The sequence below is a fragment of the Paralichthys olivaceus genome, chromosome 16, assembly GCF_024713975.1.
Source record: "Paralichthys olivaceus isolate ysfri-2021 chromosome 16, ASM2471397v2, whole genome shotgun sequence".
In the NCBI taxonomy this organism is placed as follows: Eukaryota; Metazoa; Chordata; class Actinopteri; order Pleuronectiformes; family Paralichthyidae; genus Paralichthys; species Paralichthys olivaceus.
The window spans coordinates 4,157,739-4,184,449 of NC_091108.1; the positions used below are offsets into that span (position 1 = coordinate 4,157,739).

A 26,711-nucleotide genomic window follows, 5' to 3' on the forward strand; every position below is an offset into this window, starting at 1 on the left:
TTTACTTTTTTATTTTATCTTTAATATTAGTTTTAAATATTTTCATGATTTATAAGTTATTACATCACTTTGAGTTGTGGTAACTTCAATGGCCTTCTTGATATTAATGGAAAACTTTACTAAATAAAATGAGTGTCACCACAACGTAGAAGTCCTCCAATAATCCTGCATTCACAACTTCTCTGAAGTTTTAGTTGGAAGTTAATACTTTTTAGAATTAGTATAGAAAATAAAGCAGCAGAATATTTGCGGTTAGTTTAATATTGATATTTATAATTTAATTAATTTTTACTGATGTATTAATATGTAGGGAGAGTTTATACTAACCCAATGTATTCATGTATAACTACAATATTATTGAGTTAATTTTCGCTTTTACACACTGCAGAGTAGTTTGAACTTAAAAACATGTTTTGGTTATTACGTGACATCATATTTTTTAAACTAAACCATATTTTGTTTGTAACTTAAAAACATTAAATAAGTAATTTATGGTTCTGGAAATGTTAACGAGCCTGTGCACGTGACTTTTATAAAGTAATTGTAAAACTAATGAAAATCGGTCGTAGACTGAGACACAGTGTGCAGACACGGTCACCGGGGAGGGAGCATCGGGCCCATTTTGGCTCCAGGGTGTCGTGTCGCAGGCGGGACGGAGCTGCGGACCCGCCCCGGGGCTCAGCACCTCCAGCGGCCCGGTTAGAGCCAACATGTCCCCGGTTCTGCAGCTGCTGGAGCCGAGCGTCAAGGTGCACCGCTGCAGCGAGACAGGAAGCCGAGGAAGTGAAATAACGTAAAAGAGTCTGGAGAAGATTAATCACGCAAAGATCCAGACTGTGGTTCTCCTGCATACTGATAATAAAACCACACTGGTCTTCATTCAGTGACAGTGACCAGGGGTTGATTTTAAAATGTCCTCACCAGCTTCAAACAGGGTCGTGTCAGAGCAAATGAGTTGTAAATCTCTGTTTAATCTTAAAATATAAACCATTTATTGATTTGTAAAGAAAAACAATAAAACACTGAAGTGTGTTTCGTTCTGTAAACTTTAATACACTCTCTGTTTTTATGACATCAGCAAACGAACATTTGTTTTATTGCGTTTAAATGCGCATGAAATTGGCTTTTATTCTGACATGACACCACAGCCGGAAGTGGCGGACATAACCTGTGGCTCTTGACGGTTCTCCTCATTTTTCCTCAACATTGAAGCGGAGCAGCTCCGGTGATCTCGGGCTGGACTCCCCCACGAGTGCAGCCGGAGTCTGGCGGACGGTGGCGGGCGGAGGCGGCGGTAGTGGGTCGGTGTCTCGGCGAGGAGACGCAGAAAACAGCCCGGAGAGACGATTAGCTATGACGGACAGTGACGGAGGGGGCTCCGCGTAACAAGATGAGGATTCCTCCGGTGAGTGAGGGGATTTGTTTCCGTGATATCTCGCAGCTCCACACGGTGAGGAGGAGCGAGTCGTGGCGGGTGGGTGTCACGGTTAAACGGCGGAGAACCCCAGTGAGGAGGAGGAGGAGGAGGAGGTTGTGGTTGTGGAGGAGGTGGTGGTGTTACGGTGTTTTACGTCAATTACACAACGCTCGTAAATAAACTCCCGCTGAGCGTCAACCTTGAATCCACCGTGACCGTTAAAACCGCCCGTCAGCCGCGAGGACCACCGAGCCCGCGGCGGCGCGAGTGTCCGTCAGAGGAGCGAGTCGCTGCCCGTCACTCGGCGCACGACCGCCCGCCGGAGCGTCGGTGGCTAACACGCTTTAGCTCCTCCACTCCCCCGGTGCAGCCCCCGGTGTCGCCCGCCGCGCTCACTTTGTTGATTTAGTTGATTTGACTCGTGCTCCGGCAGCTGTCGGGTCCAGCTCCGGGGAGGCGGAGTGTTTTCTAACTCGTGGCCTTCTGTGTGGGTCTGCACAGAGACGGTACATTCAGGCTAGCAGCTCTGCTAATGCAACTAAAGCCAAGTTATCTCAGCTGTGTTGTTTCCTTCCAGCTCCTCTTCGCCTGTGTCCGCTCACACAGCAGCTGTGGGTGATATTCACCCTCCGAGGCTGTCTGTCCTGCAGGCTGCACTCCTGGATGTTCAATCCAGGCTGATGGTCATCCGGTCCATGCCCCTCAAGAGTGTGGTGTGGTGTGTGAGGTGTGTTGTGTTGGTGCCATGTCCCTTTGCTTTCCCCTCATCATCTGGGTCCGCAGGCCTGAGTCGAGCTGTGGAGGTGGACGTGTGGAGAAGCGTGGCCCAGCCCAGTGGCAGCTGGGACGGTCACCATCAGTGGGGAAAATTCAAACTCAATGTGCTGCTGAGGAGAAGCCAGGATTCAAAATGATGAAGAAGAAGAAGAAGAGCTGCAACTATTAGTCGATGAGCACATATCACCACCGAGGCCCAACCGTCCCCTCATGTTCAACCCAGCTGCACCAGATGTCTGACGCTCATAGATCCTCGGGATATATTCATCATGATCCTTGAATTATCATCAATCAGATTTTATTTGCGCAGCCGATATTCACAAATCACAATTTGTCGCATGGGCACACGTAACAAGGTGTGACATCGTCTGTTCTTAACTCTCAGCAAGAGGAAGTGAAAACTACCAAAAACAACATTAACAGGGGAAAAACAAAAACAGTGTTTACAACATTGATTAGAGGAAACAGTCATGAATGAACACATGAATTATTAAAGTAAAACCAACATTGGATCGGGAGACACAAACATCTACAGTAGTAATAGTAATAGTTCAAAAGTAAAAGGTTAAGATACAGTAGACTGATCTAAATAGATGTAATTTCTTCTTATTCTTAATTTCTACTCACTCCCACGTCTCCATGTCCTTAAATGACAGGATTTGCTGCTTATCTTCGTCTTATATTTTCTAGAAAACTAAATCTCCTTTTGGATTTGAGGCCAGACAAATGAAAGACATTTGAAAACCTTGGATTCCGCAAAGTTGTGACCTGCCTCTTTTTTTTTTTCACTTCAGCCCCATCTCTAAGTGTATCCTCCAGATTATATTACCGGTAATGTTAAGGCTGCGTAACACCCATCATTTTCTTGTCTGGTCTCATTTTGGCGTCCCTCCAGTCTGGACTGGCTTGTGTTGGATGTGAAATGCAGACAGGACATTTGAGAAGGGTTTTACCTGCAGCAAGAGAAAATGATACCTCTCTCCTTCATTAAACCGTATTGAAACCCACGGGGGGGGTTGACTGAGTAGACTGATCCAACAGGCGGCCGTGCAAAGAGAAGCTCTCGTGTGCGCAGAGACTCCCCAGATGTAGGTTACTGTACGCTTTCAGGAAGTATTACGAGTCTGTCCCTGACGGCAGCCCGGCGATGTGTCTCTTTCTCTGTCTTGTGGTGGTTAAATGTAGATCAAAACATGCGGGAGAAAGGAAACTCATAACAGCTTTTGACACTTGCTGTGAAGCAGAGCAGCTCTTTGTAACACGACGACAGCTCCTCTGTTCTTTACCTTCTTCAAACACATCTCAGTGGATTTACCTTTCCAACCTCTTCTGTCAAAGAAATGATCTCTTTCAGTATTTCAGAGGAAGTGCATGTGTGACCTTCTCTTGGATACAAACCTGCGGCATGTTTTTCTTTCATATGTTTTGCTTCCTTGTCTTTTTTTCTGAAGCAGAACTTGGGAATTGTAATGAAAAAATAGAGGATAAATACTTACGGGAGAAGGGAGGTGAACTCCCAGTCAGGGCGGTAGACGTGACACAAAGATGTGTCACTCAGTCATGCGACCATGTTGTTAGAAAGTGATGTCAGTCCATTCTTAAAGGGAGGAAGTGATCATTTGAGGTTTCCTGCAGTCACCCTGTGCAGACGGCGTCTGGAGTATGGATCTTAAAACGCTGTTCTTCAGGATGTGAGCTCACAGTCGTGGGAAGTTTGCTGCTCCACGAAAAAAAAAAAGAAAGGAAAAGGAGACGAACTTGGCACCTTGAATTCCTGAAGAACAATTCAAAAGTTCCACAGCGTTTCTTCCACTCCCAGGTTATCTATAAAATGTCAGCAAGTTGTGAAAAATTCCCTTTAAAATCTCTTAAAGTCCAAAGTGACTTGTTCGAATTTTTTACAAAACAATTAAGCTGTTTTCAGACATTCACTGAAGTCCACAAAATTTCCTGAGGGACTGTACAAGAGAAAGAAAGAAATGGTCATTTGCAGAGTGAGAATTCAGCAGGAAAAAGTGAGCGAATGCTTGTTTCAGATTTTTAATTAACTGTCACATTTGATAAAGCATCAAATCGTAACTTTTGAGGAGGAATATTTGGCCCATTTCCTTGAAAAATTGGTCCAGAGAGCGATCAATCATTTTTCTAAGTTGCAGATGTAGTTCAAAACTATAATATACCCAATATAAAAGCAGAATATTCTTTCTAAATATCTGGTGATTTTTCTTTTTAAAAAAAGACAGAAATGATCAATTGATTATCAAAATTACATAAACAAATAATCCAGTAAATAATCAGCGGTTTACTTGATAATGATAAAATCATTGTTTTTGCAGAACTGTCTTGCTGTTGTGCAGCTCAACACACTGAGAGGAGCATATTGCTGAGTCTTTTCATTTCCTCCTTGCTGAAGTCACTGCGTATAAAACTTTAATGAAACAATTCTTAGCAAAAAGAAGGAGCGAGGCACTTTTAATAAAACCCTCGGCTAAAACTTTCAGTTCAGCGTAAGAATCAGTCTCAAGTGCAGACTTAAACGACACAAATGATTTATGGTGATGTCATCCCAAATTCCCTCCCTCCGCAAATCAGCCAATAGCAGGGCTGCAGATGTTATGCGTCAGGGCTTCATCTCACCATTCATCATGATTTAATACACAGCTTGTCATGATTATTCCCCCGAAAGCCTCCTTCTCATCATTCATCATAACGTACCGTATGCTTCGATATCTGAAAGCACAGGAAAATGAGTTTATAATCACACGTTTTTAATCCTAAATATGGTGAAGAAGGTTAGATTTTCAGTTCCTTTCAAATTTATGTTGTTTTGAGTCATAAGACCATTTTCCTTTTTTCCCCCGAGCTTTGAATAATAGTCTCAGTCATTTATGAAGCAGGAACCGCTCCATTAACTCAGGTTCCCGCTCGACAAACATCTCGTCTCGTTGGTAGGTGGAGGTCCCTGTCCCTGTCTGCGTGATGCAGGCATCAGCTGGTGACGGGGAACCTCTTCAGCTCTCCTAAATAGTTTAGGAGCCGAGTTCAGGTCTGAGCACTTTGGAACATTTATGCAGGACATTTATTCTTAATTAGAAGAAGAAATCTAGTCTGTGTCAGAATTTAAACATATAAAACACAGACGTTATACTCTTACAGCTTCTTGGATTTAGCTTCATATTTGGCGATTTATTTTTGTGTTGTTTTCATGACACACTCTGGCAGATCAGGTGGTTTATTTTCACCAACCATTGATCTCCTGATTAGGTTCGCAGGTCACGAGTGACCAATTTGTCTGTAAAATGTCAGAAAATAGTTAGAACTGCCTTTTAGAATACAGGCAAAGTCTTCAAATGTCTTGTTTTGTGTGACTCACAGACTGAAACCCAATGAGGAGCGTTTCCTCTGATAAATCACAAGAAGAACCTCAAATCCTGATGTCTGAGAACCTGGAATCAGCAAAACGATGATCCTTTGATTAAAATAGCTGCAGATTTATCATGTGTCATTTGATTAACCGAGTGATTGTTGCAGCTCTGGTTCAATGAAATGCTGTCAGGCCATTATAACGTCACATAAGAAAAGTAATAGTCATAATAATAGCCTAACATTGATCATTTTCTTGTTGTCACATGTCAGGATGTATGCTGTGAAAACAGCCTATTACCTGGGAGATTATCTTTCTCCTGCAGGAAGTGAACGTCACAATCTTCTGGAAGGAGGAAAATATTATTTAACTACACCAGATGCAAATTTACATATAAATGTTACGTAACGCAAAAAACAAATGTCAAACTTCACTAATGACTGGATGGGATTTCCAGCTGATTGGCTCGGAAGTGAATGCGGCTCCCTCACAGGAAACAACAACAGGAAGCGGAGTGTCGTTCTGACAGCGAGGACTTAACGAACTGTTTCAGCTTTCTAGTACATCCAGCTTCCTCACTGTTTATGCGCTTGTCTTATTTAATTATGCTGCCGTGTCGGGACGTCCACTCAGGCATGCTTTATTGTGTTAGCAGTCTGTAAGGCCATTTCATTATTAGCATGTCGGGCTCACACTGGAGGCTGGACGACTTTGCTTCATTTAAAAAGGGAGGCTCTTGTTTTCTTCTCAGTCATGTTTCATTCAATGTTTTTTTTACATGGAAATTAGATTGGTCACACGCTGTCTCTGTGCATTGATGTTAATCTAAGCAAAACTTCCACAAGCAATGTTGTTATAGCAGACATGATTAGTAAATTGATGAGCTGTGAAACTTGATTAACCGTTCAGTTGATTCGTTGAGTAAAAATCCCAAACTTTCTCTGGCTGCGGCTTCTTTCAAAGTTAAAGGTTTTACTGTGATTCTGTGTCTGACGTCCCCTCGAGGACATTTATTTGGATTATTCTCTGGAATTTTATTGACTGAACAATTAACGAATCGACAAAGAAATCAACAGATTGTCTAAGAAAGTTATTAATTAGCTGCATCCTTGGACGATACAGTGATACTACAGGCAGTGTGGAAGTTATGGGGCTGAGTTTATTAGTTTAAAACATTTAAAATATTAATCATGAGTGGTTTGGAGCCATTAGTACAAAACATCTGATGACACATGAGGAGAGCTGTGTGTTTTTTGGGGAGTCAGAGCTCATACCTCTCCTTAGACTGAACGATCCTACACATGATTGTCTGGTTCTTCTTATCGTACAAATATAAAATAAAACAGGAATTGCTCTCATAACCTGAATTATTCTGTTTTCATAAAATATAGGGAATGAAAGAGGAAGAAAAAAAACGACATTTGAAGGGTTCTTCTCAAGAGCAGGTTTATCCTTCCACCAAGTTTGGTGGAAATTGGTGTCGTAGTTTTTGTGTCATCCTGCTGACAAACAAAATAAGTAAGAAAGAAAGGAAAGAAATTAGAAGGACTCTTCGAGAGCTGCTACCTCTGCCAAGCTAACGCCCTTTATCTGGATCTGCTCCAAAATATATGAGCTGCCCCCCCCCCTCTACAGGATTTAATGGAAATCAGTTCCGTACTTGTGTAATCCTGCTGACTAACAAACAGACAAATATCAATGAAAACACAACTTCACAGTAAGAAGCCGTATTGACTGTGATGTTTACTTGAAATATATTGTGTTGGATGAAACTTCATGACGTGAATCTTTGTTTTGAAAGAACTGCACAGTCTTGATTTTCTTGTTCTACTTGAAACAACACTACATGTCGCTGCTTGACATTTTTAATTAGTCTTTAGTTGTGTTGATGAGTTGACGCTCATGTGTATGAGTTAGATGTTTAAACACTGTGTAGCTTAAAGGACAATTTATTTCACCACGATACAGACACTGACGCACTCTTTCATGCACATATGTCTCCTCTAAAGCCTCTTTCCAAGTTTACATGTCTAAAAATACAACTCTACTCCTTCACGCACTTTGACTAAAGATGCATTATTCAGAGCCTCTGCAGAGTAATTAAATCTTAATCAGGGATGGGCTCCTGTCCTGTGTGTGTGTGTGTGTTTGTTCACATGTGTTTGTGTGCATTCATGAGTACACACAGTCTACTGGAGCTTCACTGACTCATACGCTGCAAGACCCTCTTCATTCAGTGTAAGTGGAAACTTACTCGGCTGAAGAAAAAGGTGCAGAAGTTGGATGAGGTTAAACTGCAGTGTTCAGATGTAGTTTCCATTCACTGACCACTTCAGGTGATTGAAGTCTTTTTTTCCTCCTAAATTAGTTCTTACAGTATTTATGCATTTATAATATTTTATTTCAGTTTTACAAACATCTGGTTGTTTTCATGCTCTGGGAGAGGAAGACGAGCTCACTTACTGAATCCACTGAACTCTAAGGTTCATGGATTTACTTTTCACAGAAGTAGTAATAGTTAGTGAATACAAACGAAATCCAGTAGTCAGGAGTACAAATGTGGTTTAAAGCAATGCAGCTGGTGTATGCAGAGTAGAGCTCAGTACTTTTTTAGTTCTGAACAGTGTCAGAATCTAAAACGGAATATCTTCGACTCATCACTCTCCATTTGGTTTGTGATTGCCCATGGGTTTGTAATGTTTTAAAGTACTAATGATTTGTTTCATTCGCTCTTTCATTCACAGATTTTTGTAGTCTGTGAAATATTTGGCTCTGATGGCAGCGTTCTCCTTCTGCCTCCATCTCTGTGTGGATGTAACGGTTTAACCTCACAGAGCGTGATACACACGACACACGTAGCCTCCTGTCGTGTGCCATCTCTGTTTTGTGCTGACTAGGTGTCCATACGTGCGTCTCAAGCTAAGTGGAAAATGTGTTGACTCCGTTCCTTTCTCAGAGGCCCTCGCTCTGCGGAATATTTGGTCCCTGGTGTAATCCCTGGTCACTCTTGTCCTTATGAGAATGACCCTGAAGTCCAGTGTGGGTGTTACTCATTTGCACCCCTGCACACACACACACACACACACACACACACACACACACACACACACACACACACACACACACACACACACACACACACACACCTCACGCTCCACCACATCCCATCCTCGCTCCAAGGTCTCCTCATCAGCAAGGACACTCTGGGAAGGTTTACACTGCAGTGATTCCGATGACCTCGTCGAGCTCGTGTGGATAATACTTCACTGCGTGATGATGAGCGTCACCCTCAGACTGCCTCCTGAGATGGGTGCTGAACTGTATTATCAGCTGATTCAGGGTGTTGTTCATGAACTGTGTCCTGGTCTGATGTAAGATGTTGTTCTGGTTCATCATCAGCATGATGGGTGGAGCTGTCTGTGATTCTTTCCACATTTCAACACAACCATGTGTCATAACTTTGACACACGTTTTGTTGTTCAAAGATCATGCTCGTGTTGTTGGCGACTGCAATATATCAGGAACGCCTGAAGGAAATTTAATTGAATGTTGTTTTGAATGTGGCATTTTTGGAAAATATGTTTCAGTCACATGGTAATTATGACAAAAATATCACTTAAATGTTTCATAGGAAAGAAATGACCAAGAGGGCAAAGGTCAACTTCACCATGAAATCATTTTGTTCTGCAAAACGCTCATAATTCAATACCAACAATACCAACTTGGGAACAGAGGGAAAGATTGTGACCATGTTTCCTGCAACTTGACTGTTTGGTGGAGGCGTACAACCGCAAAGCATAATTCTAGTTTTTATTGTTGTAGTTTTATATCCAACTCAAAAATAACGATTCAGCTTTACATTTCTATGAAGCTAGTGTAACAGGCAGCTTGCTTTGCTGCACAGGTTGAGAAGCAGCTCTTCACTGAATGCTGTTTTCCCTCTCTGCCTAAGGTGTGGGCGCTGGGCGCTTGCCAGACTGGGTGAAGTGACAGCTGAGAGGGAAACCTGCTGAGAGAGAAACACGGCCTGGGACTGCTGGACCTGTGTGCAGGTGAGCGCTGACAAGAGGAAGGAAGGAGAATGGAAAAGAAGCCAAATTTTCCAAACAACGAAAAATGTCTGAACCCGATTTTCTGGACATTTTCCAGACTTCATGTCTGAGAACAGATGAGTTGATTCAGTCAGGAACCTTTCTAATTAAAATACTTTTCAAACAAATCTCACATTTATTATCTCTGTGACTCCTGAGTGATAACAAAGGAAATGAAATGAGTGTCAGAGTTAGACAAGATATTTCTACTCACATTTAAGTGAGTATAGTAAAAATGTATGAATAAGGAGATATGTCTCAGGACTTTGGAGACGTCTGCCTTGGTATTGAGGACATGCTCTCTTCTGGCCTCCAGGTTCACACGGCTGTCGGCAGGGTGGAGCTTCCTGACCCATGGAGAATTACTTCCAGGCCGAGGCCTTCAACCTTGACAAGGTCCTGGACGAGTTTGAGCAGAACGAAGGTGAGCCGCCGCGTTAGCTTGATTAAGTGCAGAGACGAGATGGGGACAAAGAGTGAGTCCCTGTGCTTGAGCAGAGACGTACCTTCAGAGGAGCGGTGGTAAGGATGTCCTAACATAACCCATGGGTAAATCATCAACAGACAACAATCAACCAGAAACATTTACCGGTGGTAATTGAGGGTGTGCAGAGAGGGAATAGCACTAATTGAATTTTCCATTTCCGTTGAGGTTTTCTTAAACTGTGTCATTTGTCCAAGGCAAAATGTTTCATAGTTATTTTCCACCATAGGTAAAGAAATTGTTCCAGAGCCGATTTGAAACTGTGCTTCCACTGAGTTTATTTATAGTAAATGTCAAGTAAACACTGCATCACAGAGCTGTGTGTCTGCAGACTCCCAGTGCTCCAGTATGAATTATTAGATTATTACAAAGGCTGTTCTTTTTCTTGATTTATTGTAAATTACCCCAGAAAAAGTCCTGCTGATGCACACACACACACACACACACACACACACACACACACACACACACACACACACACACACACACACACACACACACACACACACACTTGCACAGTGCTGTATTTTGACAATACTGTGATCTCAGTTTGTATTTTGGCTGAGTGATTATCTGTGGGTCCATTGCTGGAGCTCCAGCTTGGCAGATTAACGTTGAACTGAGAACAGCACATGATAAAACAGCTTAGCATGAATTCCAGTGGAGGGAGGCGAGTTCTGTAGAGTCGCTGACACGGCTGTGTGAGAAAGTTGGTTCGAATAAATATTATCTAAGAATTTCCATTTGTATTACACAGCTGTGATGTGTCAGTTTGACTGATGGCTCCCGGGGGTGACGGAGCCACTTGGCCCACTTTTTTTCCCAGTCCATCCACACACTAATTTCTCACTCCATGCCAACCTCATTTCTCAATTTGTTCCCTGGTTTGTTCTGCCATTTTTAGCTCCTTCAATCACCTGGGAGTGTGTATCTTTGTATCAGCTCTCGGTGCCGGTTCATTTGAGATTTCCTGTCTTGCTGTTGAGGAGCATGAGACACTTTCTCCTGTCTTCTGTTTCATTTTAAATGTGATATGAAACCTTCGTGCTGTCCAGAAAATAAGCGTCACGACATAGATCAAAAGCAAAGTGCAGTGAATGTAGTTGAACAATTGTGTATTTGTTGAACTAGTTGACAGAAAAATAACAATTTCAAGTATTTTCATCATCGATTGTTGTTGATCATTTTGTGAGCATCATCTCATTCTAGCTCTTCAGATGAAATTGGGGTTTTGGTCACATTTCATAGATTAAAAACTTTATGCAAACAATACTTGCAGTCTGTTGGTTGCAGCACTAACTAGATCTAATTGTCTTCCTCTCTTCTGTGTCTGCCAGATGAAACTGACACACCTATTCTCTCCGATGCCAAGTGGACCCAGATCCTGGCCCCGCCGGCCCACCTGCTCTCTCTGAACCCCGCCCTGGCCCACGCAGACCTCAGCCCCCGGGAAAGTCCGCTTCCCTTCAAGACTCTCCCCGACTCCTCCTCCAGCACCTCCCCGGGGGCAGACCCTAAAAGACACCCTGGTCCTGAACTTTCATCCTGGGGAGAGGAGAGGCCGGCAGACGTCCACAGCCCACCGCACCCCCAGCCCAACATCGGCAAACTGGTTGGAACCGACGACCTGTCGCCGCCCCCTGTGACGGCATGTAGTGCAGTAGAGAATGGTTGCGCTGCAAGCCCACAACATGATGGGCTGAGCAAGGAGAGAAGTTCTTCTCCAGATTACGAGTCGGCTGCTTCTGACCAGGCGGTTACACCTCATCAGGAGGAGAGAGCTACCTCAGCTGGAGGGGGAAGCTCCACTGTCAGTCACACTAACTTTACCTTTGAGCTGGGACAAGGACAGGAAGAGACTCCTTCTGAGAAAATTCATCCAGATGTGGAAGCAACAACACAAATAAGCGAAAGTGTCACAAAAAAGGCCAGTACAGCTGTTTCACAGGACGATAGTCAAGAAAGACAAACTGCAAACTCAAACAAGGAACAGAGAGAAAGCCTCCTGAATGGGGAGAGAGGTGTTCAGTCTGGTTCTGAGGCAGAGCAGAATGGTGCATCTTCTCCGAACAGGGTTGGAGTGGAGAGGAGATGTGGTCCAGAGGGACAGATCGACCAGCTCCTCAGAATAACAAGCCTTCCCAATGGTTCGGAGCAGGAGAGGAGTAATTACACTAAGCTGACAGACGGGAAAGAGGAGGAGGAGGGTTTTTCTCCCTCTCCTGTTCCCTCTAAGGAGGACTCTGTGACCGAGGAGAAAGAAATGGAGGAGAGCAAGCAGGAGAGCAGCGATGGAGGAGCGCTGGGGTCGGGTAGCATCCAACCAAAACTCAACAATCGGCTGCAGCCCGTCAGTGTTCCCTACGGAGGGGCACGACCGAAGCAGCCAGTCACCCTCAAACTCCAGATTCCTCAGCCGCTGTCCGGCCAGGTCCAAAACCAGCTCGTCAGCAAGAACAAGAACCTTGAGAACCAGTGTCGGAGAAGCACGCCATCTGAAACAACTCTCAGTGGGACTGATCAGACCACAGTCGGGGTGAACGGAGATGGTGTTGTCCACTCTCCTGCCCCGAGGCCTTCCGAGAGCCCAGACAATGACCTCCAGGCAGGACAGCAGGGCGCCCTGTGCAAGAAACCTGCCAGCTCCCTGGGTGAGGTTGCCCCTGTGTGGGTGCCCGACTCCCAGGCTCCGGTCTGCATGAAATGTGATGTCAAGTTCACCTTCACCAAGAGGAGGCACCACTGCAGAGCCTGTGGCAAGGTCAGAGGAGCGCTAGAGCTGCTTTAAAGGGAAAATTCTAACTAAAAAAGCCTGTAACACACTTTAAAACCAGGATTATATCGATTCACCTGTCTGGGCTACATTTGATGTTTGTGAAGCAATGTGCTGTTTCTTTATCAATTATGAGTTCAATATGTTAATTTTTACAGAACAACAGGAAATCCAATCAAGAAATACATTAGGATGATAATTTAAAAATCACAATAAAGAGGTGTTTATAATATACTGTCTAAAACTTAAACAGGTTTGTATTTGGGCCCTTCAGAATATAATAAACACCTTGTTGCCGCAAAGTCATCTGGGGAGAGATGCATCAGAAAAAGCCAGACTTGCACTTTCTGTACAGTTGCCTGCACAGATTGATATACCAGAAGATTTATCATATTTAGAGTAAGATGCATGAAAAAACAAAACAAAAAAGAAAACGGACTGAAAAATCGATTATCTCGATTGCTGTCGACACCTGCTACCTCTCTGGTGGGGCCGACGATGCCAACTAATGTTACCCTGTCAGCACAAGTTCAGGGAAAACCAAGAACTTACGTTACAACACTTCAGCAGAAAAGAACGCTCCCAGTTTCATATAGTGTTAAACTACTGCTGCACATACACAGTGTTTTTGAGCTAAATATTCAGCGGATGTCTTCATACTGCGTTGCTCTTTTGCACATGCAATCTGACCCGGGCAGTTATCTGGAATCATCGATGTTAGGGGCCATTGGTGCAGTCTTCCCTGACAGTCAGACAAAATACACGTCACTATATAAAGGAAACCGAGAGGAGAGGCAAAATGTACGAGGAGAAAATACACTGCAAATTTTAGACATGAATATTTAGATTTCAATAAAGAAGCTTGGTTTGGTTCCCTGGAGTAATGAGGGAATTTAAAAGCAATGCTTTCATAGAGGAGTTCCTTTCTTTGCAGATAAACTCAGTGGGTGTTCAGGTACATTTCTGGCATCACGGCCACCCACATATGCGGGGGGGGGGGGGGTCTGCACAGCGCTTTAAAGTGAAGATGTGGTCGCTGACACTGCACTGGAAAATTGCCGGTCTGCTACTTAATTTCCCTTGGTGGTAAACAAACAACACACTCTGCCGCTTGAGCAGGGAGGAGCTGGCACTGCAGTAACACTGACACCAGCACTGGGGCCACAAAAACAATAGACACAGCGGGATCAGTGCATCCACCGGCACACTGGAACTCCACAAACCAGCTTATGATGAGGCTCTGAAGCTCTGAAATGGAAATTATGCTCAGTCTTATTATTTACTAAATATACTGGATACTGTGTAATTAGGTTCTAATCCACGGAAAGTGTAGTGAACAGCTCAGGGAAGTTCTGGATAAGTACAGGAAGTCAATACCCATGAATTCATACATTCGCTGCACATTTGTTCAGAACTTCTTTTCAATTCTCCTTTTTTAAAATCATCACAGTAAATGTGATCTGGTTTGGAGAACATGTCACCCAGCTTCGTCCCGTGTGCTCATCTCTTGCAGAAGTGTGCCACAAATGATGTGAGTGTGTTCTTGTTATTTTGAAGGTGTTCTGTGCAGCATGCTGCAGTCTGAAGTGCAGGCTCCTGTACATGGACAGGAAGGAGGCCCGCGTCTGTATCACCTGTCATTCTGCTCTGACCAGTGGTGAGTGCAAGTACAGTTTGTTTTTTACAGTTTATATACCACATTCATGTGTACCCTTTGTATACATATATGTCAATACAACTAAGGATGTCACTTCATTTATTTATTCATTCATACTTATTAGACTTAAAGACTTTGAACACGACTTTACTCACATACACATAGACGGCTCCAGGCTTAGTCATGACATGTTCTGTCTGCCAGCTCAATCATGGGAGACACCGAACACTGGAAACAACCAGAGTCCGAACCCCAACAACCCGGCCGAGTACTGCTCCACCATCCCCCCTCTGCAGCAGGCTCAGGCCTCTGGGGTCCTCAGCTCCCCTCCTCCCACCGTCATGGTGCCTGTGGGAGTCCTGAAACAGTCTGGCAACGAGGGTACGACCTTTACCCGGCATACAAATACTCTGAGCACTTCACCTAACATGTTGACAGTCTGTGCCCACTTCTTTAAAGTGGTAACTTCATTTTGTCCTGAGAACAGTTTGCAGTTTTCATATGTCAGAATGTGTTTCACTGAAACGTAAATATGTGTCTTGTGTTCAGGGTCCCTCTCACGTGAGCAGAGGAGGGTGTGGTTCGCAGATGGAGTCCTTCCTAACGGAGACGCAGCAGAGTCCCCCAAACCTCCGACCTCCAGCCCAGCCCCCTCCCAGTCGCTAGCCATCTCCACGGGCTCAAGCAAATCCTCGACTTCTGATTCCTCAGAGGTAGGCACGACAAGTATTCACCCTCTGCTAATGCTATTAGTCTAGCGTGTGTATGGTTATATTAGCTGGAGGAAGCCACAAAGAACTCTTTCTGTGGGATTCTTGATGGTTTACTGGCTGGGTCATGGATTTTAGTAAAAAACATTCCTGCTTGGCATAATTAGAAATCCCTGCATGTGCTAGATTCACTTAAAGTCGACGTTAGAGCCAGCATTTATCAGGGCAACAAGTTGTGTTTGGTTGTTTCTGTGGTTGTGCTCAACGCTCTGTGGACTTGAATGCAAACTGTCAGGATGATTCATGGCCTGTTGAACAGATTGTTGGAGCTTGTAAATGGCTTTATCTGAGATTTCCAGCTGATGCTATGGAGACACAACATGAGTATGAAATCCGACTTTCACCACGTGACTTCGTGAAGGTCATACTGACACGATCTCCATAATGTATGGATTTGAATTTACTGCCAACGGTTTCCATTACTGTAATGCGACCTGTAGTTCACCAGTGGGAGTAGAAAAGTGATGAGCCATTGATTTACAGGAGCTCCTGCTGTGCTTTTTCTAGTTGTTTTCATGGTTTATCACCTTTTTACTTAAATGTATGAGGTACTCAGTTAATTCACATGTTAAAATCAATTGAGTAGCTGCAGTGAGGTCAACTCAGCCTGTGAGAACAGTTTTTATGATGCCTGACTGTGACTGTGGAGGATCTTTATCAAAAAAGATTCAGCCGACATTACTGACGTAATCACATTTTGCTCTTGGACATTCATAATAGAAAGCATAACAATCTGGCTGTGTAAAGTTTAAAAGCAGTTGACAAGACATCAAGGGTCTAACTACAGAAATCTAAAACTGCCTAATATTGGGATCTCCCCTGGATTCTTTCACTTTCCTATTGTGTGTTAAAATCTACAGTACATCTAACCCTGCACCCTCCGTCCTCAGGCAGCCCATACCCCTGTTGCCCCGGTGGGCAGCCCCGTGGGCAGCTCCATCAGTCTGATTCCAGAGGACGGGCTCCCTCCCATCCTCATCTCCACTGGAGTCAAAGGAGGTACGGGAGGCCACATCACAGGTGCTTGCCCTCATCCTCACCATTCTGCTGCCACGTCATTGCTGCTTCTGTTGTGCTGATTGAGCGTGTTTCTCATGTGCTTTACGTCACCGCTCATGTTACGGCCGCTCATTGCCAACAAGAGACAGGGGAGGGTTTGTTGTGATGATGTTTGGGGCCTCTCGCTGTTGTTAACTCAGTAATTTCCCTCTCCTACCTCACATTCAACTGCTTCTCCATTTCACCTCTTCCATTCTCCCTCTGACATCTCTCCGCTCTTTCTCATCCTCCATTCCTCCTGTGTGTTTATCTAACTGAACCTCAACTCCTCCCTCCCGCCCTCCACCCATCTCCTCTTCTTTAACCCACCTTAACCCACCTACAGACTACGCAGTGGAGGAAAGGCCGTCGGAGATCGTCCTCATGCAGCAGCTGGAGGAGGGAGGCCCCGACCCTCTGGTCTTTGTGCTCAATGCGAACCTGCTCGCCATGGTCAAGCTTGTAAACTGTGAGTTACAGTTATAAAAGTGAAAAGTGAAAAATACATTTGTAAGTTGAACAGCTTTTATGATGCCGAACATAACTAAAGTTTAAGAATTGTCTTGTTTTTTCTGCTGAGACATGTTGAGACATAGATTTCACACTATTGCTGGATTCAAAATAACATCAAGCTACTTAAGTGATGGACTTTTGACACTGAGACGTAGGAGTCTGTTACATAAATGTGTTTACAGCTTTATTCAGACGTGATGGGACCATAACAGAAAAGATTTCTTTCAAAGATTGAAATGTTAAGTGATATGAAAAACTCTTCCCTCTCAACACACAGACGTAAACCGGAAGTGTTGGTATGTGACGACCAAAGGCATGCACGCTGTCGGCCAGGCGGAGGTGGTCATTCTGCTCCAGTGTCTCCCTGATGAGAAGACCATCCCTAAAGACGTCTTCACGCACTTCGTGCACCTCTACCAGGAGGCCCTCAGTGGTAAGAACACACCCAGCAGACAGCAGCTCATTGATAGTTGTGTCTCCAGGTCCAGGTGTGAGTCCACCTGTCTCAGTCAAGTGCTGTCCAGTTAAAAATGAGCCTGATGCTCGGAGGAAAACGTTCCAGCTCTACTTTTTGTTCCTCGGAGACAACAGGTGAGCCCAGTTGTCCTCTATTTAGAAACCAGGTTACTGTCCACCTCTGCTGAAGTGAAAAATGGCCCAAACATTAGCGTCCTGCTGTCAGGTCGCCTCCCTCATCACCGCTTGCCTTGCATTTTTGACTCCATATGCCGCAGAGCAAATAGGGCTAATATCGGGTGACTTTGACGGCTCGCTCCCCTCAGGCAGTTTCTCCATTCATATTCAAACTGGAGCAGTTTAAGGCCGGTGGAAAGGAGCCATATTGTGCGTGTCAGTCCTGATTATGTCTCCATCAGTCAGGACTGCAGAAGAAGTGCTGGCTTCAGCAAGTCCCAGCCACCGACTTTTGTCTCGCCATTAGGGTTATTGTGTTTCCTGCCATCTAAAGCCACTGATCCCTCCTGTGGATTATTAGTAACATGAGCCCTTTGTGGGTAACATGAGGTTGCAGGGGCGAGCAGGTAAGTTTTTACTCGCTGTTTAATTCAGACTAAGCCAAGGCTCTTTATTCAAACAATAATCCCATATATTACTGAATATTCTAAAAGTCCTTGCCTCCACTTTCTCTCCATTTTTTTCCTCCTTTGCTTCTCATTTGTGTTTTTTTTTTACCTTTGGCGTTTTTCTCCTTTCATCCTTTTATTTTTAATCTTATCTATTTCATCTCATTCACATCTGGTTTTACTTTGTCCCCCCAAGTGCCTATTATATCACTTTTCTTTTTCTGCCCACCTTCTCATTGCCACCCTGCTGAGCCTCTCCTCTCCTATTTCACCAGCCCCTCCTCCTCCTCCTCCTCATATCTCCAGCATCACTGACCTCTCTCTCCTCTTCTTTCTCGTCTCCTAAAGGCAACGTGCTGAGCCACCTGAGTCACTCCTTCTTCACGCAGAGCTTCCTGGGCAGTAAGGAGCATGGCGGCTTCCTCTACATCAGCCCGTCCTTCCAATCACTGCAGGACCTCCTACTACCAAACCCGCCTTACCTCTTCGGCATCCTGATCCAGAAGTGGGAGACGCCCTGGGCCAAGGTCTTCCCCATCCGCCTCATGCTGCGGCTGGGTGCAGAGTACCGCTGTGAGTTGGGGGTTCACACTATAAGCAACAGTAATAGTTGAAGTATATTTTGATGATTTAACTGAATGTTATTCTAAAGCATTGACTACACACATTAAAGTCCATTAGAAAGCTCTTCTGGAGCTTTTAATCATATCACATCATAAAAACATTTACCAGGAACTTTATTTGGACTCTGGTCCATGTGGTGGAAAAGTAGGGCATTAAATTCAGAGCAAGGAAAGTCGTTATCCTTCAGTGGTTTGGTTTTCTTTTTCTTATGGTAAAATATTAAGATCCAGATTGATCTAGAGAGCTTACCTTGTCAGTTGACAGAAGAAGCCTGTCGACCTCCAGCTAGCACTTATTTCTCACAGCTTCCCACATGGCCCAGGAAATCTTGTGTGCATGTGTTTTTTTTAATCAGAGAGGTTCCTCTCCACCAAATCCCTGTCTCTCACTGCCAGACCTGCCAGCACCGAGCGCAGCCTGGCTCCGTTAAGCCTCTTGCCTGCTTCCAGCGAGCACGGATAGAATAAATTAACAAAGCCAGATTCCGCTGAAGCTCTAAGACACCAAATATTAGTATTAACATGAAATGAACCCACCACACAAGCAGTGCAGCTCTCCACGCTGTCACCACTTGCAGTGACCAGCAGAAGGTTGTGAGGACACAAATCCTCTGTGATGTGTAGTTCCAGGCTGAGATTGGTCTTCATTGCTAATCAGAGTTTGTGGCGAGATCTTATATCCAGCTGTTTGCTGAGATAAGACTAAAAATAGTCGTAAGGAGCTTTGGTCCCTGGAGGAAAAAATACTGCCTTATTTTTTTCACTTGTGGATTGGGAGTGTTCCTCCTGACTGCAGGCGCAGTGCTTTGTATTTGATGTTAGTCTGTGGGGTCTCGAGATCAGTTCATTTGCATTTATGAATGATGACAATGGGAAAACACAGAAAACAACAGTTGTGCTGTTACTAAAAATATTAAAGATCCTGGAATCATCTCACATGCAGAACAAAAAAGACCGAAATCCAAGAAGTCAATAAAACAATTTATAAAAGCAAATATGTAAATATAACACGCACTGTGCCCACTTTTCTGCTACTTAATATAGTCACGGCTGAAACCAAAATACTAAAGTTGTCTCCAGATCAGCTTCGTTCTGCTCCAGTGTTTGATACATTTCCATGACAACTGCACAGAAGAGAAATGAACAATAATAATTGGCTCAGACATAAAAGAATATATTCACAGGGAAGAATAAAAACACGTTAGTCACAAAACATCTCTGTTCTACGTTAATCAATAAAGGAATGATTTGTTTCTACAGTTTATCCGTGTCCGCTGTTCAGTGTTCGCTTCAGAAAACCTCTCTTCGGAGAGACCGGTCACACGATAATGAACCTGCTCGCAGTGAGTACTTTGATATATGTTTAAAAATAACATCACCTGCAATACAGTTTTCAACATGTCGTTATTTTGTCACTTACCAAGTTTTACTTTAGTTTCTACCTGAATTAAACACCCTGCTAAAAACACAGGGTCCTTTAATTTGTATTTCACTTATTTCTTCTTTCTGCCTTCAGGACTTCCGTAACTACCAGTACACACTCCCGGTGGTGAAAGGGCTGGTCGTGGACATGGAGGTGAGGAAGACGAGCATCAAGATCCCCAGCAATCGCTACAATGAGGTGAGCGTCCAGTAACTGGGATTTCTATTAACAACATCACACACTGGTCAAAACTATGATCACATTCACACTGTTTGATTCATTCATCCTGAGGATTTATGAGTTTTATGAAGTTGCCTTGTAGCGCTTCTCGCTTCTGGATCGAAAGCTGTAAACAGGAAGTATCAATGACTGATGGTTAATTCTGTTTTTGTGGCTGTCCTCTGACCCACATTGGAAAACAGAGCAGCATAAAGAATTAGATTTTCCTAAGAACTAATATATTAAATTAAATATGATGTTAAACGGAGAAAACCAGGAAATCGTCACATTTCCTAGAAATGAATGAAATCTTTTTTCTGGCTCTCATGTTTTTATTATTATTGATGAACAAGTAGAAACAAGTCATAATGTTTTGGGAGGAGTCAGTGACTTTGTGGTTAAAAGTCAACATGGAAGTGAATCCAAGATATTTCCTTTTATCCACTCGCTGCTGTTTGTTGCACCAGTAAAAAGACCTCAGGAGAAAACCGAGCTCTTTTATTTCCAGGCTGACACGTAATATTTCATAACACAATGAAACCCTTCACGGGTGATTGACAACAGTGGAGGACGGTTCTTTTAGCTCATTGAACATCGACACACGCATGTTCACTCTGATTAGGTGATATGTGACAAACTCTCCGAGGTCTCTCCATCTCAACGTTTGGCGTAGGCTGCCAAATGTTTCTGACGCTGCGGCCTCAAGGGTGTGAATGAAATGTCCAACAAGAGTGATACACACACCAAGCGCCGTTTGGCAGAGAGAAGGAGCCATGCGTGGAGAGGGGGGTGCCAGTTGTAGTGTTTGGCTGCTCGTGCAGTAACAGATGGGGGCCCAGTGAAGGAGGGACCGTTTCTCGACAGCTTGCAGACAAACCTTCAGCGCAGCAAGTGGTTAAAGCGCTCCAGATTTTCAGTTTCATTTCTGACTTGCAGAGGACGCTGTCAAAGAGACACACAGACGAGGGATTAAAATGTGGGGGTCTTTCAACTATTGGTATCCACCCGTGTCAATGTCTTACTCCGCAATCTGTCATCTCAACGCCATCGCCTTTAACTCGAGGACTTTGCCCTCAAGACCCGCCGCAATTAGGCTTAACCAGGCAGCCTCTCATAAGCCCATTTTTCTCTGCACACACCCAGAGGGCGGCTTAATTAGTCATGGATATCATTTGTCCTTGCAGCTGATGAAGGCCATGAACAAGTCCAACGAGCACGTTCTGGCCATGGGGGCGTGTTTCAACGACCGCGCCGACTCCCACCTGGTTTGTGTCCAGAACGACGACGGCAACTATCAGACGCAGGCGATCAGCATCCATCACCAGCCGCGCAAAGGTGCTGCTGCAGAAACACACTCATCACCTTTAACACTTCCTTCACCTCTGCACTGTCTGGGTTTTACTTCCTGCTCGTTGTCTAGACAACAGTTTCCCTCCTCTGTGGGGAACTCTGATATTATTGCTCTTGTTCTGTCCGTCCTGCCCGTGTTGGACTTGTGCAGTTGAATTGAAGTTGATTATTTTTCCTTTTCCTGTCTGTTTGTGTTTATTCTTCTTCCAGTCACCGGAGCCTGCTTCTTTGTGTTCAGTGGGGCTTTGAAAGCCTCGTCAGGCTTCTTGGCAAAGACCAGCATTGTGGAAGGTGAGACCTGTGACAACAAACGACATGTTGGCTTCAAAATGCTGAAATGTTTGCTGAGTATATTTGTATGAAACGGTCACAGCACCTACAAAGACTTTCCACCATGTCAGCACAAATTAATAATAGTGATGGAACTCGTGGTTAAAGAAGTTTTCTTGTCCCTTCTGTGCAAGATTAACTATGAGTGGACACATTTTGTTTGGACACCATTTGTCTTTTTCTTCCACCTGAAGACGGTGTGATGATCCAGATCACAGCTGAGACCATGGACTCTCTGCGGCAAGCCCTGAGAGACATGAAAGACTTCACCATCACGTGCGGTAAAGCCGACCAGGAGGAAAACCAGGAGCTGGTGCACATCCAGTGGACAGAGGACGACCACAACTTCAACAAGGGGTGAGGACGGACGGGAGGAGACTCTTTTATGTCACAGACAACTGAAGTGAAACCACCTCATTCACTTCTCTGCTATAAAAACTCATACGCACGCGAGAGGAATCCCTCTGGAGGAAACTCTGCAATGATGTCGTGTGACGTGGCTCCGACTGAGACTCAGACCAGCACAATCAATTTAACAGCAGCCAGATAAAATCTACAAATTTGAATGTAACTTGTTACCATCAAATATAATAAAACACAGATCTAGTAACAAAACATACCTGAAGTATAAAACAGTAGTAGAAGGTCGTTTTGGTGATTATTGTGATTTTTAAGGGTTCTTTCTTCTGACCTACGGTTAAATGCAGATGTTTATCGAGTGTTGCTGTGTGTTTCCAGTGTGATCAGTCCGATTGATGGAAAGTCTATGGAGTCCATCACCAGCGTCAAGATCTTCCACGGCTCCGAGTTCAAAGCCAATGGCAAAGTCATCCGCTGGACAGAGGTACGACTCCGAGTGGTCATGAAACTCAAGGTCTCACTGTTTCAAACATTTAGGTGGTTAGAAACTGAACTTTTTCACGACGTCTCTTTATGAAGCTCTGAACCAAAGACGGACTCATTTCCTGCAGAGATCTTCCTCATGGTCATGTTTGTCTGTGTCAGGTCTTCTTCCTCCAGAGTGAAGACCAACCCAACGGTCTGAGCGACCCCGCCGACCACAGCCGCCTGACGGAGAACGTGGCGAGAGCTTTCTGCGTGGCGCTGTGTCCGCACCTGAAGCTGCTGAAGGAGGACGGCATGGCCAAACTGGGACTGAGGGTCACACTGGACTCTGATCAGGTACGAGGACGGAAGTGAGGTTCCGTCAGAATAGTGGACTTTCATTTCTTTGCCTCGTCACGTGTTTGTGTAACACCTGCCTTGGTTCTCTCAGGTGGGCTACCTGGCAGGAAGTAACGGTCAGCCTCTCCTGCCTCAGTACCTGAGCGACCTGGACAGCGCTCTGATCCCCGTCATCCACAGCGGGGCGTGTCAGCTGAGCGAGGGCCCCGTGGTCATGGAGCTGGTCTTCTACATCCTGGAGATCATCTCCTAGAAGCCGCATACATCCCCACCACTTCTTTTTGTTTTTTTTTACCTTCTAACACATCCCACAGCCTCCGTCACCTCCCTTCAACTGTTTGCACTTATAACGAGCCTGAAAACTGTGCCGCGCCAGGTGAGGTAGCATTCCTCAAGTCAAACCTATGCATCCAGCCACCGTCTGTTGTGCTCCGGAGGTCACCTGGGGCCCGAGGAAGCTCAGAGCGGGTGCTCCGGTCACACTGGGTCCGTCCTGATGCCCACACTGTGCACGAGTAGTGAAGTGCCTGTTTGGTTTATTGACTTCCCACATATTAGACAAATTAGTCTGATGGACCAGGCAGTACTCAGACCACAGACACAGACGAGAGTTAAACTCTTAATAAAGACGTTACAGAGGCAGAGAAATCACTTGATTCTGTTTCTGGTGGATTAAGTTGGATGTTTATTATATTTTGACGATGCTGATCAGTTTCAAGAAGTTGATAGGAGGTGATAATAATAATCTGTGGATGTGCAGCAATAATATGTGAGGTTTGGAGATTTGTGTGTTGACTGTTGTCGGTCCTAACAGCAGGAAGTACAAACAGCAGCTGGACTGATTCAGTGAGATGAAGATAGAAAATTAGAAATTGATGATTTTCTTGGGTTAGGTGAAAACTGTCTGTTACAGTTTTGTCGATTTGAAGCTTGTGTCAGAAAAAGATCTGACCCACAGACGATCAGTTTACTACAAAGTAAGACGAGATGTGACGACGTGAAAGTGAAAGGTCACAGTCGAACTGGTGATAGAAGAACAGGGCAGAGAGGGAGCACGAGCTCCGTGAACGTCTTTCCTCTGGGCTGTGTTCGTGTTTGTGCGTTAGAGCGTAACAGACGTGAGACAACCAGAAAATAAAAGTGGTTCCTCAGATTTGCTGCTTTGTTTGTTCTCGCTAACGCTTTGTCTCCAGCTCTTTCACTCGAGGACTCTGGTCAGAGGCTTGATCCGATTCTTTTCCTCTTTTTAAACTTGCAGAGTAGTATAAGTACAGTTGAGTATTTTTGACAAGCTAGAGCTGATTTGCCCTAATGTTGAATCAGTATTAGTAGAGTAGGTTGTTGGGTTACTCTCTCTCTCTCTGTGTGTGTGTGTGTGTGTGTGTGTGTGTGTGTGTGTTTTCCAGACATGACACACACTTACGCTCCGCTGACGTGGATGTGTGTGTGTGTGTATGTGGACGGACCCTCTGTCTGACTCGAGCGTGGCGTTACTTAGCACCCAAACGTCACTGTGGCAGCCTGAAGGCTCCTGAACGGGCCTCTGTGTAGCACGGATGCTCTTACGAGAGGAGACTCATCATCCACCGCTGAAGAGTTCGGACCTATTTCTCTTTGGTTGCGTTACCAAGGAAACTACAAATCATCGGCTGAGGAGGTAGAAGGTGTCTCTGTGTGGTGGAGTAGAATTTTTCTTTTTTCTTTTTCTTTTTTTGCTCCGTGGTTCTCAGTGCCTGCAGCAGCGATTCATCAACGAGACGGAGAAAGAAAAACATCCCGGCTTCACCTCTTAAGCTTTACTCATCAATCACCAGATGCTTTACTTCATGGACAAACGTGTCCACTGGTTGTACATATTTTTGTAGGCAGAACAATCTCCCGTCCGTTACGACTATGACATGCGTAGCCTCCAGAGATCCCAGTGAAAGACAGTATTATTGAATTGACCGTCACAAACTCGTCTGCCGTGAAACAAGATTTCAAGCCACAAACGCCCCTTTGTCCTAAAGCAGACGGCTAATGAAAAGGTTCCAATGCTTTATCGAGAAACTCAACGTGTACATAAATGGGAAAAGCAGAAGAGGGGAAAACTTTTTAATCTCATCAGAATCATCAGCGCTCGTGTTCGTCCGGAAAAAAACAAAAACCCCTTGAGTTATTTTAATCATACAAAGAGAATAACTGTCGAAGATGTAAAGATGTATAAATATATAAAAAGTGTATTAAACTTGCAGAAGCAGTGCACTGGATTCTAAGCCATCTACAGGAGAGGGAAAGCAGGCGTCAGGGTTACTGCCACTGTGTTCTGGAAAAGTTTCTCCAGCAGAAGAGGAAAGAAAGTTTGGTGTTTGAAGATCTGGGGGTTCCTGCAAGATCGACTTCAAGCTGAATGTATTTCATCTCATGTTTTCTGCAGAAAACTCCTCATCCTTCCAAAATCCATGAAATCAGCACCATCCTGCTCCCCAGACTTTTCAAGATTAAAGTTTGCAGACCTGGCAGGAGCCGGACTGTTCGTCTTCAAGGCCTCAGCCGTTTGTGTTGGAGGTCGACCTGCAGCTCCTCTGTCTGCTCTGCTCTGGCCGCTCTCCCTCCGCAACATGGACCTGGAAGAACAATCTAAAGAATGTATTCCTCCTGTTTCTGTTCAAGTCTGCAAAATGTGTTTTTGTTTTCTTTTTCCATTTCTCGCTAGACTAATCACCAAAAACCTCACCCTGTTCTGAACGTTCATCAACCTGCGTCATCACAGCAGATCCTCCATCTTTAGTCATAGAAAAACCAGAAGGGGCTACGCGGAAAGAAAACCAAGTACTGTTGTCGCAGTGCGAGAGGTTTTTATTATCGGAGAAAAACAATCTCGTCATCACAAGTGAGAATCAGACAATCACATGAAAACCTGCAGAAGAGCCGACGCTAAGAGCTGAAATTAGACCTGTAGGAATCCTGCGTCTGTTTAATACTCGATCTGAAGTATTTTAGACGCCACTGTAGCAAGTTAACGTTAGTGAGAGCGGATTAAAACGCTCAGAGGTCAAAAGTCACCAGTTCTGGGTTAATTCACTGTGATTATACCAGAGCTGTGAATCTCTGCGTCTTCACCATGTGACGTTTTCATGAATCAGCATCAAAGAAGAGGAGACGTAAGGATTTATTTTTCAGGCTCCCTGTTTTCGGTTGAGTGATTTTTTATTTTTTTGCGTTATCCAACGTGTGCAATATTTCCTAAATCCAAAAAAAGGTGCAATTTGTTTGACTGAAAGTAGCATTATTTTAAAATTTGTTGTGGTATTCAGTTGTAGGATGTTACGATCTGAAACTAAACACTGCATGCAACAGAAACTTGTTGGATTTGACCGGTTTTCTCCTCGTGTTTGTGGACGAAACGTGAAAAACAATCCACTTCGTCATTGACTTGGTTTTTTTTGTTTTTTTTAATTAACATTTGTCGAAATGTTTGAAGCCAAAAACCATGTACATGTTTATTCTTTACACTACAAATGTCAAAAAAAGTGGTCTTCATTAAAAAAACTGTAGTATATGTACAATAAAAACTTATAGAAAATTTAAATTAGTGGTAATTGTATTTCCTTCTGTTGAGGCCTCTATACACTT

General features: G+C 44.2%; 1 protein-coding gene across 2 annotated transcripts; it reads left to right on the plus strand.

The window, feature by feature from the left end:
- Window positions 1-1,128: 1,128 nt before the first annotated feature.
- zfyve9a (zinc finger, FYVE domain containing 9a) lies at window positions 1,129-26,667 on the plus strand. 2 transcript variants are annotated; one of them, XM_020112755.2, is made up of 19 exons: window positions 1,129-1,405; window positions 9,511-9,610; window positions 9,966-10,073; window positions 11,471-12,894; window positions 14,464-14,563; window positions 14,768-14,944; window positions 15,113-15,276; window positions 16,224-16,353; window positions 16,718-16,840; window positions 17,162-17,317; window positions 18,315-18,539; window positions 19,850-19,932; window positions 20,106-20,210; window positions 21,416-21,566; window positions 21,792-21,872; window positions 22,106-22,268; window positions 22,650-22,755; window positions 22,917-23,093; window positions 23,188-26,667. In XM_020112755.2, exons 3-19 carry the CDS (start codon window positions 10,004-10,006, stop codon window positions 23,347-23,349), a joined length of 3,597 nt encoding a protein of 1,198 aa, XP_019968314.2. In that variant the 5' UTR covers window positions 1,129-1,405; window positions 9,511-9,610; window positions 9,966-10,003; the 3' UTR covers window positions 23,350-26,667. The 2 variants fall into 2 exon arrangements, with proteins under 2 accessions (XP_019968314.2, XP_069366653.1); XM_069510552.1 differs by having other exon boundaries at window positions 1,154-1,405; window positions 16,224-16,332.
- The last annotated feature ends 44 nt before the right edge of the window (window positions 26,668-26,711 follow it).

Coding starts and splice junctions, on each gene's coding strand:
- zfyve9a (XM_020112755.2), top strand. CDS start 10,004: ATGGAGAATTACTTCCAGGCCGAGGCCTTCAACCTTGACAAGGTCCTG. Junction 14,564..14,767: donor TCATTCTGCTCTGACCAGTG/GTGAGTGCAAGT, acceptor TCTGTCTGCCAG/CTCAATCATGGGAGACACCG. Junction 15,277..16,223: donor CGACTTCTGATTCCTCAGAG/GTAGGCACGACA, acceptor CTCCGTCCTCAG/GCAGCCCATACCCCTGTTGC.